Genomic DNA, 13,159 nt, shown 5'->3' on the forward strand with positions numbered 1-13,159 from the left:
CTCCTAACTATGATACTTTGGATGTTGTCCCAAAATTGAGATCCCTAAACTGAGTCCAGCTAGATAAGTCTAAATATAAATTATTTCACCACAAGTGTATGTGTATAAAAGAACTAGCCTCTCTGTGCCTCAGCTTAATCATCTGTAAGATGATGAAAAGACTATGCATCAATTCTTCATCTTCCAGGATCCCTCTCTCACCTTAAATCCAAGATCCAATAATTCCTCAGTGTCTCCTGATTCAGCCAATTTACCTCACCACACTGCTTAGAAATGTCAGACTCCGATGCAAACTCTAGGGTTTTCCCTAGAGATCCCTGAGTTCTTTGCCTACTGTGGAACACAGTGGACTTCCTCATACTTATGCATGAGTCCTCAGAAAGCAAATAATTACAGAAATGTCATGAAAGGGAACTTCCAGATCCAAGGCACTTTCATTCCTTCAACGGATATTGGCTGACTCGGTAGGTTCTAGGTGCTGGCAATGTGGCAGTAAACCAAGGAAACAAAACAATATACCTGCCCACAGAAATAAAATCCTAATTTATAAAACAGAAATAGAGGTGGACTTCAAACACATCTAGAAGAGATTTAGCAGACAGTATACAGCTCTGAGAAAGGCAGTGGGAACCCCTTGGTGTGAACATAGTTTCATGAACTGCAAGTCCCATCAGCCTTAGCTCACTTCTTTCCTGACAGAGCTACCAGCTTCTAGCAAGTCTGGGAATTCGGCAAGTATTTGACAGTTTCCCATGCTCTCCGTATCCACCCCTGCTGCATCACTAATGCAACAGAGGACACATCAGAGAGAAATTTCTCACTAGCCTAGACTTAATAAATATGCTTTGTACTATGGAATCATGAACTTGCAGATGGAAACAGACCCTAATTAGACCACTGAGCTTGGGTAAAAGAGTAAACCTTTCTGCAGTTACGCATCTGCACAGAAATCTGTGCTGATTTCCGATTCTTCTTGGGAGAACAGAGTTGGTTGTCAGATGTCTACCCTGCTGCATTAATTCCTGATGCGCATGGAAGATGCTAACAACTGCCGTGGCTCAGACATGTGGTGGGTGTGAGAAGTGTGGGTGAGAACCAGCTCTCCTTTTCATCTGTGTGAACAGCCTGTTCCTAGCTGTGGAGCACCTTTTTGCACTCAGATTTATGCACTCAAGCAGCCCTTTCTGGTCACACTAGCCTGAGTGTGAGGCCCTCTTTGTCCATAAGCGCCCCTCCAAGGAGTACTGCAGGGCTCTGCCCTCAGGGCTGCCAGTGAGCCCTCCTGTGGGCACTGCTGTCCAGACACTGTTAGTCTCCCTGATGGTGGCTATGTGTTCCTTCCTTTCTAACAATAAGAAGCAAGGTCAGATCCTCCTTGGTGGCTTAGGGGTTAAGTCACTGCACTGTCACCACCATGACCTGAGTTCAATCCCCCGTCCAGGGAGCTGACCCACATGGCACAGCAGACCTCTCCTGTCTTGCCCGCTGCTCCCCTCAGCAGTGTATTTCAGCAGATCCACCTGTTCTGCTCCCTAGTTTGTCTCTGGTGAATCCTCTCACCCCCCTGCACCTCTGGCCTACACCTCTAAGCAAAAATAAATTTGAAAAAAAAAAAAAAAAAAAAGAAGACGAAGCAAGGGCAACTGTTTCTGGGAAGGCCCAGGCAAGGGGGGATGGCGAGAACTGGTGAAGGTTTGGGATCACTCCTGAGGCGGGCAGAAGAGAGGGGGGCTTCGGATGTGTGGATGTTTTGTGGAGGATACAGGGTGATTGGATCCTGCACATTATATTTTTGTGCGACCCCTGGCAGAGCCCAGCCACCGGGGATCGGCACACAGAAGACAAGGGGCTGGTATAGATGGTGGGAGAGAAGAACCAGAAGGCAGGATAATTGAAGGAGTTGAGAGAGAGTCTTAGAGAAGGTCTGCAGGGTTCCAGGGTGAAGGAGAGGTGGAAGGAGGCAGATGTATTTAAAGGACAGGGCAGGTTCAAGGGGAATCCTGAGGCCACAGGGTCAATGTAGGTGTGAGAGAATAAGGGTGTGAGAGAATAAGGGTGTGAGAGAATAAAAGGGGAAATAAGGGTGTGAGAGAATCAGAAGGGGAAGGCTATGAGAGAGAGCAGGAGACAGCTCAGCATTTGAAAGAGGCCGCATCTTCTGAATGAGACACTCTGGGGTTGTCCATGTGGACAACTTCACATGGAAGTTGACAAGGGAGAGGGGCTGCGAAGCTGACCTTCCTCTGGGAACCAGGACCAATGCCTGTTGTGACTGGGGGAAACTGACCATGAGATCAGCAGATGATGGCCAAGTAGTGGGCTGCATGGTAGCCCGTCCCGACCCACTTGTGCAGCCACAGCAGAGGCACTAGGTTTGGGGGGAGGGAACATCCAGTAGCCAGAGTTGTGCATCCTTAAATACGTTCCTTAACTTCTCTGCACCCTAGTGTCCTCATCTGTATAATGGAAGTAGCAACAGTTCTACAAAAGACTGGGGAGTGAGGAAAGGGAGGGGCCAGAGCCTTGTGGAGAGGAGTACATAGGCAGAGGTAGCCTACTGTATGGTGTTGTCATTGTTAGAATATATTTTTGTCCTCCTTGTCCTCCCTCCAGACTAGCCTAGTGGTTTTCAAATGTGAGTGATTAGAGTTACACAGGGACTGATTCATATGGTCAGGTGGGTCTCCGCCCCACAGCTTCAGTCGGGCTGAGATGGGGCCCCTGAATCTGCGCACAGATGATGCTGATGCTTTCTGTCCAGGGGACACACCTAGGGCAGCTCTGCCCTAGTTTCCTGTATTCCCTGTGAGTAGGGACCCTGCACCATCCTGCACAGTGATTGGCACTGTCTTTTGTATAGAACTGTTGCTACCTCCATTGTATACATGATGACACTAGGGTGCAGAGAAGTTAAGAACATATTTAAGGATGCACAGGAACCTCAGCCTAGGAAGAGTTCTTCTAGGGGCTGCTGATTACCATAGGAGGCAGTGATGAATAACAAATAAATCACTCCAGAAAAACTTTGACATCATGGCAGTTTATGGAAGAAGCTAGAATCATGTCTAGGGAGAAGGCTCTGAGGCTCCTGGCATACAGTCCTCTGTGTGTTTTATGGAAACTGTTGCCATAGGCAGACTGTCAGGAAAGACTGTGGCCTAAGCGATGGTCTGGACTCCATAGAGCTCATCTGCTGGCTTGTTGCTAGGGGTAGCTGCATTCTGCACCTGGAGGAGGCACCTGCCCTGCCCTGTCTCTGGTCCCAGCCTTGGCCCTTCTATCCAAGGCTGACTTCAGCACCCACACTGGGACTCAGACCTGGATGTTTATGCTAAGTGGAGTTTGGAGAAAGTCCCCAGGCACCCATTTGAAAATGAATTAAATCTTTTTCTCAGACAGGGAGTCCTCCATGCCCAGTCTCAAGGTCCCTGTCGGGTGTGGCCTACACCCACCAGGAGAAGCCTTGTCTGGACAGACTCAGCTCAGAATCCTGAGTCCTGCCAGTGTGCCCACACCATATTTAGTATTATTTAGGGATCAAACATTAAATCAACACAGGCACAGCCATGGCCCCAGCCAGAGGGATTTGCAGGCTCACTGTGGTGCCAGGGAGCTGAGGTGCCCTGAAGCACAGGCCATTTCCTGTGGTGGGGACAACAAGTCCCTAACTCCCTGTAGGGTGGAATGGCCACTGAGCAGGTTTTCTATGATCCAGCAGACCGGGTAAAGGAGTCAGTGTCTCAGTGGTTTTGCAGGTTTTTATTGGGATTAGCAGGTACACAGCAGGTACACAGCTGGGGGGCCAGGAGGCTGGCAGGCCTCCCAGCCCCCAGCAGGTCTTCACTCTGGACTCTCCGGCCTTCTCTCTGCTTCTCTGCTCTTGACTTCTGTTCTGCTTCTTTATCGGCTTCTGCTGCTCTCTCGGCTTCTCTTTTGGCTTCTCCTCGGCTTCTACTGGCGTCCCCATAATGCCACCCTTAAAAACCCAGTCTTAACCCAGGTGAATCCCATCTACCAGTGCCCACACCCTATTCCAGGTGCCTGCCATCAGGCATGCATTCAGGACTGCAAGGATCCATCATCTATCCTGATGGCGGGAGGGCAGAAAAGCCTGACATTTTTTCCTTACCCTACAGCCCACCCCCTCAGGGTTTTCTGCCATATAGTCTTCATATATGCAATTTTCTTAGCAAACAAACAATGCAGCCATGGCCCACAAAAGCAAGTACATCACAATATAACAAAATACAACAGAACACAAATAAGTCCAGGCAGGGCCCCAACCTAGTGGCAAAAGACAATTATTGGTACCAGCAGATGAGCCACCACATCTGCTGCCAAAGGCACTGCTCATATGAGGGAGGGGAATCACTCACGGCATCTATTGTAACACACCAGGAGCCGTCAAGCTTCCTGGCCTTCTCTGGCTATAGTCTCGGCTACAAGCCACACACCGCATCCACCCCCAGGATGCACTCACTCTGGGATTGGCGATTCTATTCTGTTGGGGGTAATCGCCAACCCTCAGGGTTTCTGTCTGCAGTCGCTCCAACATTTGGCTTTCGTAGCCACCAATGCGACTCACAGAGCCCTGCACTCAGGCCAACCCACTGCATATGCACATGGGTCGGGGATCCTTGGATACAAACTCTACATTTGGCTTGGGCTCCACCCCAAGCCATGGTCCCCACCCGTCCCCCATGGACAGGTTCCTCAGCTCCTCACCCTCACTCAAGAACAAGCAGGGCATCACCCACACGTGATGTTACGAGACTCACTGGCCTTCCTCAGCTTACTTAGTACTTAACTCAGGGCTTCCCAAACTTAGCATCAGTACCAGCTTTTGCCTTCTCAGTTGGCTTTTCTCCTCTGCCTAGCTACTGGGCATACACAGGCTGCTTTTGACCATCAAGGCCCACTGGCCACCCCCAGATTCCCAAAAAAACATAACCTTCCAAGGTCCTCCACCTTCTGGCGGGATTGTCAGTCCAAGTTCATCAGTCCAAGTCCATCAGTCGAAGTCCATCGGCCTCTCCTGCATCAGCACTGGTGAGCTCTGAATCGTGGTCCTCTCCTCCCTGGCAATTCTTGCTGCCTCAGGGGTCGTTGGCTGGTCCTCTTGGGCATCTCCTCCTCCAGCTGAGGTCTTGTTCCGTAGCTCCTGGACGGTGTCCATCTCCTGTGCCTCCGTGATGCCTCCAGCGTCGTCACAGGCAAACACAGTGTATTACTCCTTAGTCCCTCCAGGTCTTCAGAGGGCTCCATACCCATCTGCATGGATCATCTTGCTGACTTACGCCAATTATAAGGGCAGGACATGGGCACAGTGCAGGTTTTCTATGATCCAGCAGACCAGGTAAAGGAGGAGTCAGAGTTCTCAGTGGTTTTGCAGGTTTTTATTGGGATTACCAGGTACACGGCAGGCAGGGGCGCTGGGGGGCCAGGAGGCTGGCAGGCCTCCTAGCCCCCAGCAGGTCTTCACTCTGGGCTCTCCGGCCTTCTCTCGGCTTCTTTCTCGGCTTCTGCTGCTCTCTTGGCTTCTCTTTCGGCTTCTCCTCCGCTTCTACTGGCATCCCCATAACGCCGCCCTTAAAAACCCAGTCTTAACCCAGGTGAATCCCATATACCTATGCCCACACCCTACTCCAGGTACCCGCCATTAGGCATGCATTCAGGACTGCAAGGATCCATCTATCCTGATGGCGGGAGGGCAGAAAAGCCTGACATTTTTTCTTTACCCTACACGCCCCTAAGCTTAGCTGGCCGGCTCTGTCCAGGCAATTAGGTCAAAAAATGGAATCTGCTCTGCTAATGGCTGGTATTAAAGCTGAATGCACTCAACTCAAATGAAAGGGATACTAGCCCTTCTCCCTCCGGTCTCATTATCTTAATTAACAGGCTGGGCAGGAGTGTTGAGGCCTATATTGATTGCGCCATTCCCATCACCCCCAAATACATGTCAACACAGCCTTAGTACTAAAAACCCAATACACAACAGCCTCTGAATTTTCTTACCAGATCTTCTTCTTCAGGAGAATTATGATGTTTCTGAGGGGTCCTTTAGACCAGTTTCTCAAAGCATGGCCTGAGAACCACTTGGATCAAAGTACCTGGCAAATGGGTATAAAATGCAAATACTTGTTGAATAAGTTATAGAGAAGGAAAATGTTTTAAGACATTGTTGAGACAGGCAAGAACCAATAATCTAAGTCCTTGCAGGATTTTATCCCAGGAGCAGAGGGAAGGGTGGCCGGGTTATGTGCAGAGAGGAGCTATATCATCTGAATCTCATTTTCCAAAGAACACTCTGCTGTTCAGAGAATTGAGGGTGGGACCAGGGCAGCAATGTGGATGGAGCTAGAAGGAATTATGCTCAGTGAAATAAGCCAGAAGGAAAAAGAAAAATATCAGATGGTTTCTCTTATAGCAGGAAGATAGGGGAACAAAAAAAGACATCAGTGTAAAAAAACAAATAACAGTACGAAACACAACAAAGCAAAATCAGACAATTATAAATCAGAGACAAACTGCAGGGGAAGAGGAGGGAGAGGGATCCGAGGGAGAGAGGGAGGAGCACAGGGGACTGAGGTGATGGTGCATGGGTGCATTGGTGAAGGAAATTCTGTGGGGACTACACCTGAGGGGGTGGGAGGAAACAAATATTGTTCAAAATGAACAATAATGATAAACAGCTGGGACTACATCAAATTAAAGATCTTCTTCACAGCAAAAGAGACAATAACAAAAACAAAGAGAAACCCCACCGACTGGGAGAAAATTTTTGCACACACTAATGATAAAGGACTGATCACAAAAATCTGCAAAGAGCTGATGAGACTCAACAACAACAAAGAAAATAATCCAGTCAAAAAATGGGCAGAAGAGCTAAAAAGAAATTTCTCCAAAGAGGAAATACAAATGGCCACCAGGCATATGAAAAAATCATTTGCAATCAGGGAAATGCAAATCAAAACTACGATGAGATACCATCTCACACCAGTGAGAATGGCACATATTAAAAAAATTAGCAACAACAAATTTTGGCATGGATGTGGAGAGAAAGGAACTCTCCTGCATTGCTAGTGGGAGGGCAAACTGGTCCAACCACTATGGAGAGCTGTGTGGAGATTCCTCAACCTACTAAAGATAGAGCTTCCATGTGATCCAGCAATTCCACTCCTAGGTATTTACCCAAAGGACACAGAAACATTAATTCCAAAGAGCACCTGCACCCCTAAGTTTATAGCAGCACTGTTTACAATAGCTAAGCTTTGGAAACAACCCAAATGCCCAAAACTAGATGACTGGATCAAGAAGATGTGGTACATATACACCATGGAATATTACTCAGCATTCAAAAAAGATAAACACATGCAATTTGCAGCAACATGGATGGAGCTAGAAGGGATCATGCTCAGTGAAATAAGGCAGAAAGAAAAAGAAAAATACCAGATGGTCTCACTCATAACAGGAATCTAGAAAACCTAAATAAGGGACCAGGAAAAAGAATAACTAAGAAAGAAAAAAATCAAAATCAACAAACAACTATGAACCAGAGACACACTTTGGTGGGGGGGGGGCAAAGAAAGGAGGGATTGGGGTCAAAATCAGGGGGTTGCAATTGTATGTGGCATATAAAAATAAAAAAATAAAATAAATGAATAATGATGTACAAAATGAAAAAAATTAATATAAAAAAAAGGAAATAGGAGGGCCTCCCTGGTGGCGCAAGTGGTTGAGTGCTGCACTGTGAAGCTGTCTGCAGCCTCTTCAGTGTGGGTTCTATCCCAGCTGGCCAGCGAGAATCCCACATGGCAAGCAGACCTCTATTGTCTCGCCCGCTGCTCCCCTCAACAGTGTATTTCATCAGTCTGCCTGTTCTGTTCCCCACTCTGTCTCTGGTAAATCCTCTCATCCCCCCATCCCCCACGCATCTGGCCTATACCCAGGTTCTTGTATAAAAATAAATAAATCTTAAAAAAAAAAAAAGGAAATAGGAGGGACTACGGAAGCCTGTAGTCTAACCCAGTCAAGAGATGGTGGTGGCTTGAAATGGAATCAGCTTGGGTACTTAATATTTTTTACTTAAACCAAGCAAATCTGACTCTTAGTGGGAAATGAGGTAAAGTGTCCAGTTGTTCTGAGATGCGTGGTGTATGGAGCAAAGATGGATGGATGGAGATGGACTAGTGATCTTGACAGGTTAGAGGGAAGAAAAGTCCATGGATTTATTTCCCACTCTAGCTGAGGCCTCTGTGGGCTAGGAATGGGGTCCTTTCATAGAGTAAAGCAAAAATGTGTCCCTTTCTTCTGTTTTCTCCAACTTCCCTTAGCACATCTTGAATAGATGCATGCATGAACTAATGAATGGACAGAGTTATTATAAATGTTATAAAGGAAACATTTCTAAAGTGCTTAGAATAGTGCCTCCTCTGTAGAAAATCAAAAGATAGAGAACAGTTCTTTCTGCATGGCCATATCTGTCAATAGCCACATCAGTATAGAGGAGCAAAGGGTTCAAGCGAGCAGACACATCCTAGAGGAAACCTCCCAAGTTCTAAGGGATACCTTGAGCTTAGATGGCAGCATTTTCATTCTCCCTTCTTCTCCATAGGAACATGGGGGATCACCTTGACCTTCTCTTAGGAGTGGTACTCATGACCAGCCATGGGCTTGGACTTTCTCCCTGCTCCTCCAATGGTCAGATAGCATTGTATCGTTTCTGCAACCTCACTCAAGTCCCCCAGGTCCTCAACACCACTAAGAACCTCCTGCTAAGCTTCAACTACATCAAGACAGTCACAGCTACTTCATTCCCCTTCCTGAAGCAGCTTTTACTGCTGGAACTTGGGACTCAGTTTACTGCCTTGACTATTGATAAAGAAGCCTTCAGAAACCTGCCCAATCTTAGAATTTTAGACCTGGGCAAGAGTCAGATAGACTTCTTACATCCAGATGCTTTTCAGGGACTGCCCCATCTGTTTGAACTGAGGTTATTTGGCTGTGGTTTCTCCAATGCTCTGCTAAGAGATGGTTATTTCAGACATCTGGAGTCTTTGATGCACCTGGACCTGTCCAAGAATCAGATTCAAAGCCTTTACTTTCATCCTTCATTCAGGGAACTGAATTCCTTGAAGTCCCTTGATTTTTCTCTCAACCAAATATCTACCATGTGTGAGCATGAGCTCAGGCCTCTTCAAGGAAAAACACTCTACTTTTTAAACCTTGCTTCTAATCACCTATACAGAGACTTTGTGGACTGGGGGAAATGTATGAACCCATTCAGAAACATGAGCCTGGAAACCCTAGATGTTTCCAGCAATGCCTGGACCGTAGACATCACAGGAAACTTTAGCAATGCCATCAGTGGAAGCCCAGTGTCCTCTTTGGTTCTTTCCTACCACATTATGGGTTCTGGGTTTGGCTTCCAAAACATCAAAGATCCTAATCGGAACACATTTGCTGGCCTGGCCAGAAGCTCAGTGATACGCCTGGACCTTTCACATGGCTTTATCTTCTCCCTGAACTCCCGAGTTTTTGAGGCCCTCAAAGAGTTGAAGCTTTTGAACCTTGCCTACAACAAGATAAACAAGATTGAGGGTGAAGCATTTTATGGACTCAACAGCCTCCAAGTTCTCAATATGTCATACAACCTTCTGGGGGAACTTTTTAATTCTAATTTCTATGGACTACCTCAAGTAGCCTACATTGATCTGCAGAAGAATCACATTGGGATCATCCAGGATCGAACGTTCAGATTCCTGAGAAAATTAAGCACCTTGGATCTCCGAGATAATGCTCTTAAAACAATTAATTTTCTTCCAAGCATATCTACTATCTTCCTGGGTGGCAATAAACTGGTGAGTTGGCCAATGGTCACGTTTACAGCCAACTTCATCCAGTTATCAGAGAACAGGCTGGAAAATCTGGATGATCTCTATGTCCTTCTCCAGGTGCGTGGCCTCCAGACTCTTATTTTAAATCAGAATCGCTTTTCCTCTTGTCACCAACAACTTGCCCCTTCAGAGACTCTCACCTTGGAACAGCTTTTCCTTGGAGAAAATATGTTGCAACTTGCCTGGGAAACTGGGTTCTGTTGGGATGTGTTTAAGGGACTTTCCAATCTCCAAGTCCTGTATTTGAATAGTAACTACCTGAATTTCCTTCCACCAGGAGTATTTAGCCACCTGACTGCATTAAGGGGACTCAGCCTCAACTCCAATAGGCTGACGGTTCTTTCTTCTGGTGACTTACCTGCCAAGTTAGAGGTCCTTGATATATCGAGAAACCAACTTCTGTCTCCTGATCCTGATATATTTACATCACTTAGTTTCCTGGACATAACTTATAACAACTTCATCTGTGAGTGTGAACTAAGTGCTTTTATCATTTGGCTCAATCAAACCAATGTCACTCTAGTGGGGTCTCCTGAAGACCTATCCTGCACGTACCCCAGCTCGCTCTCTGGGGCATCCCTCTATGCTGTTTCCACGGAAGATTGTGATGAAGAGAAATTCTTAAAGGCCCTAAGATTTTCCCTTTTCTTATTCCTCACTGCCACATTGACAGTGTTCCTCGTGGCTACCCTGACAGTCATAAAGTTCCGGGGGTTTTGTTTCATCTGCTATAAGATAGTGCAGAGACTGGTGCTCAAGGACCAGACCCAGAGGAGAGCATCTGACATGTACCAATATGATGCCTATTTGTGCTTCAGTAGCAAAGACTTCGAATGGGTGCAGAACGCTTTGCTAAAACACCTGGATACTCAGTACGACAACCACAACAGATTTAACCTGTGCTTTGAAGAAAGAGACTTTGTCCCGGGACAGAACCACATTGCCAACATCCAGAATGCCGTGTGGCACAGCAGAAAGATCATCTGCATTGTGAGCAGACACTTCCTTCGAGATGGGTGGTGCCTTGAAGCCTTCACTTATGCCCAGAGCAGGTGTGTGTCAGACCTCAGCAGCGCCCTCATCATGGTGGTGGTGGGGTCCCTGTCCCAGTACCAGCTGATGAAGCATCCGTCCATCCGAGAATTTGCACAGAGGCAGCAGTACTTGAGGTGGCCTGAGGATCTCCAGGATGTTGACTTTTTTCTCAATAAACTCTCTCAACACATACTGAGGAAAGAAAAGGGAAGGAAAAAAGATGATAATGTCCCATTGCAAACTGTCACCACCATCTCCTAATCAAAGGCACAGTTTTCAGCTTCCCTCATGCCATAAATAACTCTTTCACTTGGGACTTGCTCTAAGTTACCATTTTGGGTGTTTCCCAGAGTTTTATTTTCTTGATGAAAACAACATAAATCTCTTGATTTTTCATAGTAACACAGTGTTTTTTTCTCACTGACTGCCAAATTGCAAGTAATAGATCTAGAAAATTGCAGGTGCTTCCAGAGGTTCCCACTCTCCATTGATTTCCTTTCAGACCGAATAATACTGTTCTCTCCTGTTGCACTGACTCCTGTTCATTGATCCCTCTCCTGGGAAGGGCACCTTGAGAGCAGTTCCAGATAGCCAACCCTCCAGATTTAGAAGGGGCTGGCCAAAGATTCTGAGCTCTCTGCTTGGTAGAATAACGCTAAGAAAGTGAACAGAAAAAGAGGGATGTTTCCTACTTCCACCATGGAGACAATCATTGGGTGCAGGGCTCAGTCCCAAGGTTAAGATGTGGCCCCAAAGGAGCCGGGATGAGAACAACTAGATCTCTTCTGGCCGTGCAGCTCTTCCTGCTCTTCTGTCAGTTCCACCATGTCTCATCCTGCTAGGTCACCAATGTCATTTCATACACAGAACTTTTATTTCAAGCTGGCATTCAAGACCCTCCATGATTTAACACCAATGTATTTCAGCTTTATTTCCTTTCATTCCTTGTGTATCAACCACTCAGGCTATTGTGGGTAAAGCTAGGACAGATGCTAGTTTGAGTTCTGATCCTGCTGCTTTTTAGCTGTGTGACCTTGAGCCTCTTACACACACCCTCACTGTGCCTCAGTCTTCACTGCAGACACGATGATCTCTACCTCATGCAGTCGCTGTGAAAATTAAATTGACTAAGGATCTCAGGGTTTCTCAGGTCTTTTCCTTAGTCATCCAGTGGCCACCAGGAGGTACACATACCAGGGGCCTTCTGGAAGCTGTCATAATTTCTTTGAAGTTGTATTTTTTATCTTAAAAATAAAACTACATGTATTTTGCATCCTATTTCTTTGTTTTTATTTTAATATGGAAATGTTTTCTGTAAAAGTATAAGAGAATTTCAAACAAGGAAGGTATGCCAAAATTGCCCCATGGTTTCATATATGGCCTCCCCCAAATCCATAGGGCCCTGCTGCCTCACAATGAGGGCTACACCTCAGCCTGGGATGCAATACCCAAAATGTCACTCCTTTCTGCTTGCTGGGTCTCAAATCCTAACTGCTCCCACACACACCCCTCACACACACTCGCACACAGTAGTACACACACCTACATACACACTGTCTGCTCTTACCCAACTTCTTAGGCCCACTCTGATTCATGAGACTGAGCTTTCCTTGCACCCATTGTTCTTTATTCTATAATACTGCCTGTGTGTGAGAACATTGGCATTGTGCTTGGGCACAGTGCCTATGCACGCACACACACACAAACACACACACACAGAACCCTTTCCTTTTGGAATCTTCTCCTATCGCTGCACATTCACCTCTACCCCATGTTCTTCCAAGCCTAACCCCCAACCCAAAACCCCTTTGTGTAAACTCTTAGAATTTTTTCTTTTAAAATAAGCACTTACAACTTCCTGAGAGTTGTGAGCCATCTGGCTGCCCACCCCCCTGGACTCAGCTCTGTGGTGTAAGCCACCCTTATTGGGTATAACAGATCACATATGGTTTGGGAATCATGTGAGAGTTTCCCACCCACATGTGTCCATGCTTCTGCCTCCCCCTCCAATTCCTTCTCCCTGTCCCACCTCCATCTGCCTAGCAAACTCCTCAACACAACCGCCCTTTCCTTGTAATTCTACAGATTTCTGACACTGTTATGTGAAATTGTGTTGTGCTGATGTGTGTGTGGATATGCAGAGACCTAGACTGCGAGTCCCTGCTGTCAGGGACCTGTCTTATTCACCTTTTATTCCTAAGCCTGGTACGGTGCCTGGCCACAGGATG

General features: G+C 46.6%; 1 protein-coding gene across 1 annotated transcript; it reads left to right on the top strand.

Annotated features, from left to right (window-relative positions):
- Positions 1-8,618: 8,618 nt before the first annotated feature.
- TLR5 (toll like receptor 5) lies at positions 8,619-11,192 on the top strand (the record flags this gene model as incomplete). Its single annotated transcript, XM_084253430.1, has 1 exon — positions 8,619-11,192. One exon carries the CDS (start codon positions 8,619-8,621, stop codon positions 11,190-11,192), a length of 2,574 nt encoding a protein of 857 aa, XP_084109556.1.
- Positions 11,193-13,159: the final 1,967 nt, after the last annotated feature.

The sequence above is a fragment of the Talpa europaea genome (assembly GCF_964194135.1).
Source record: "Talpa europaea genome assembly, chromosome: 14".
NCBI lineage: Eukaryota > Metazoa > Chordata > Mammalia > Eulipotyphla > Talpidae > Talpa > Talpa europaea.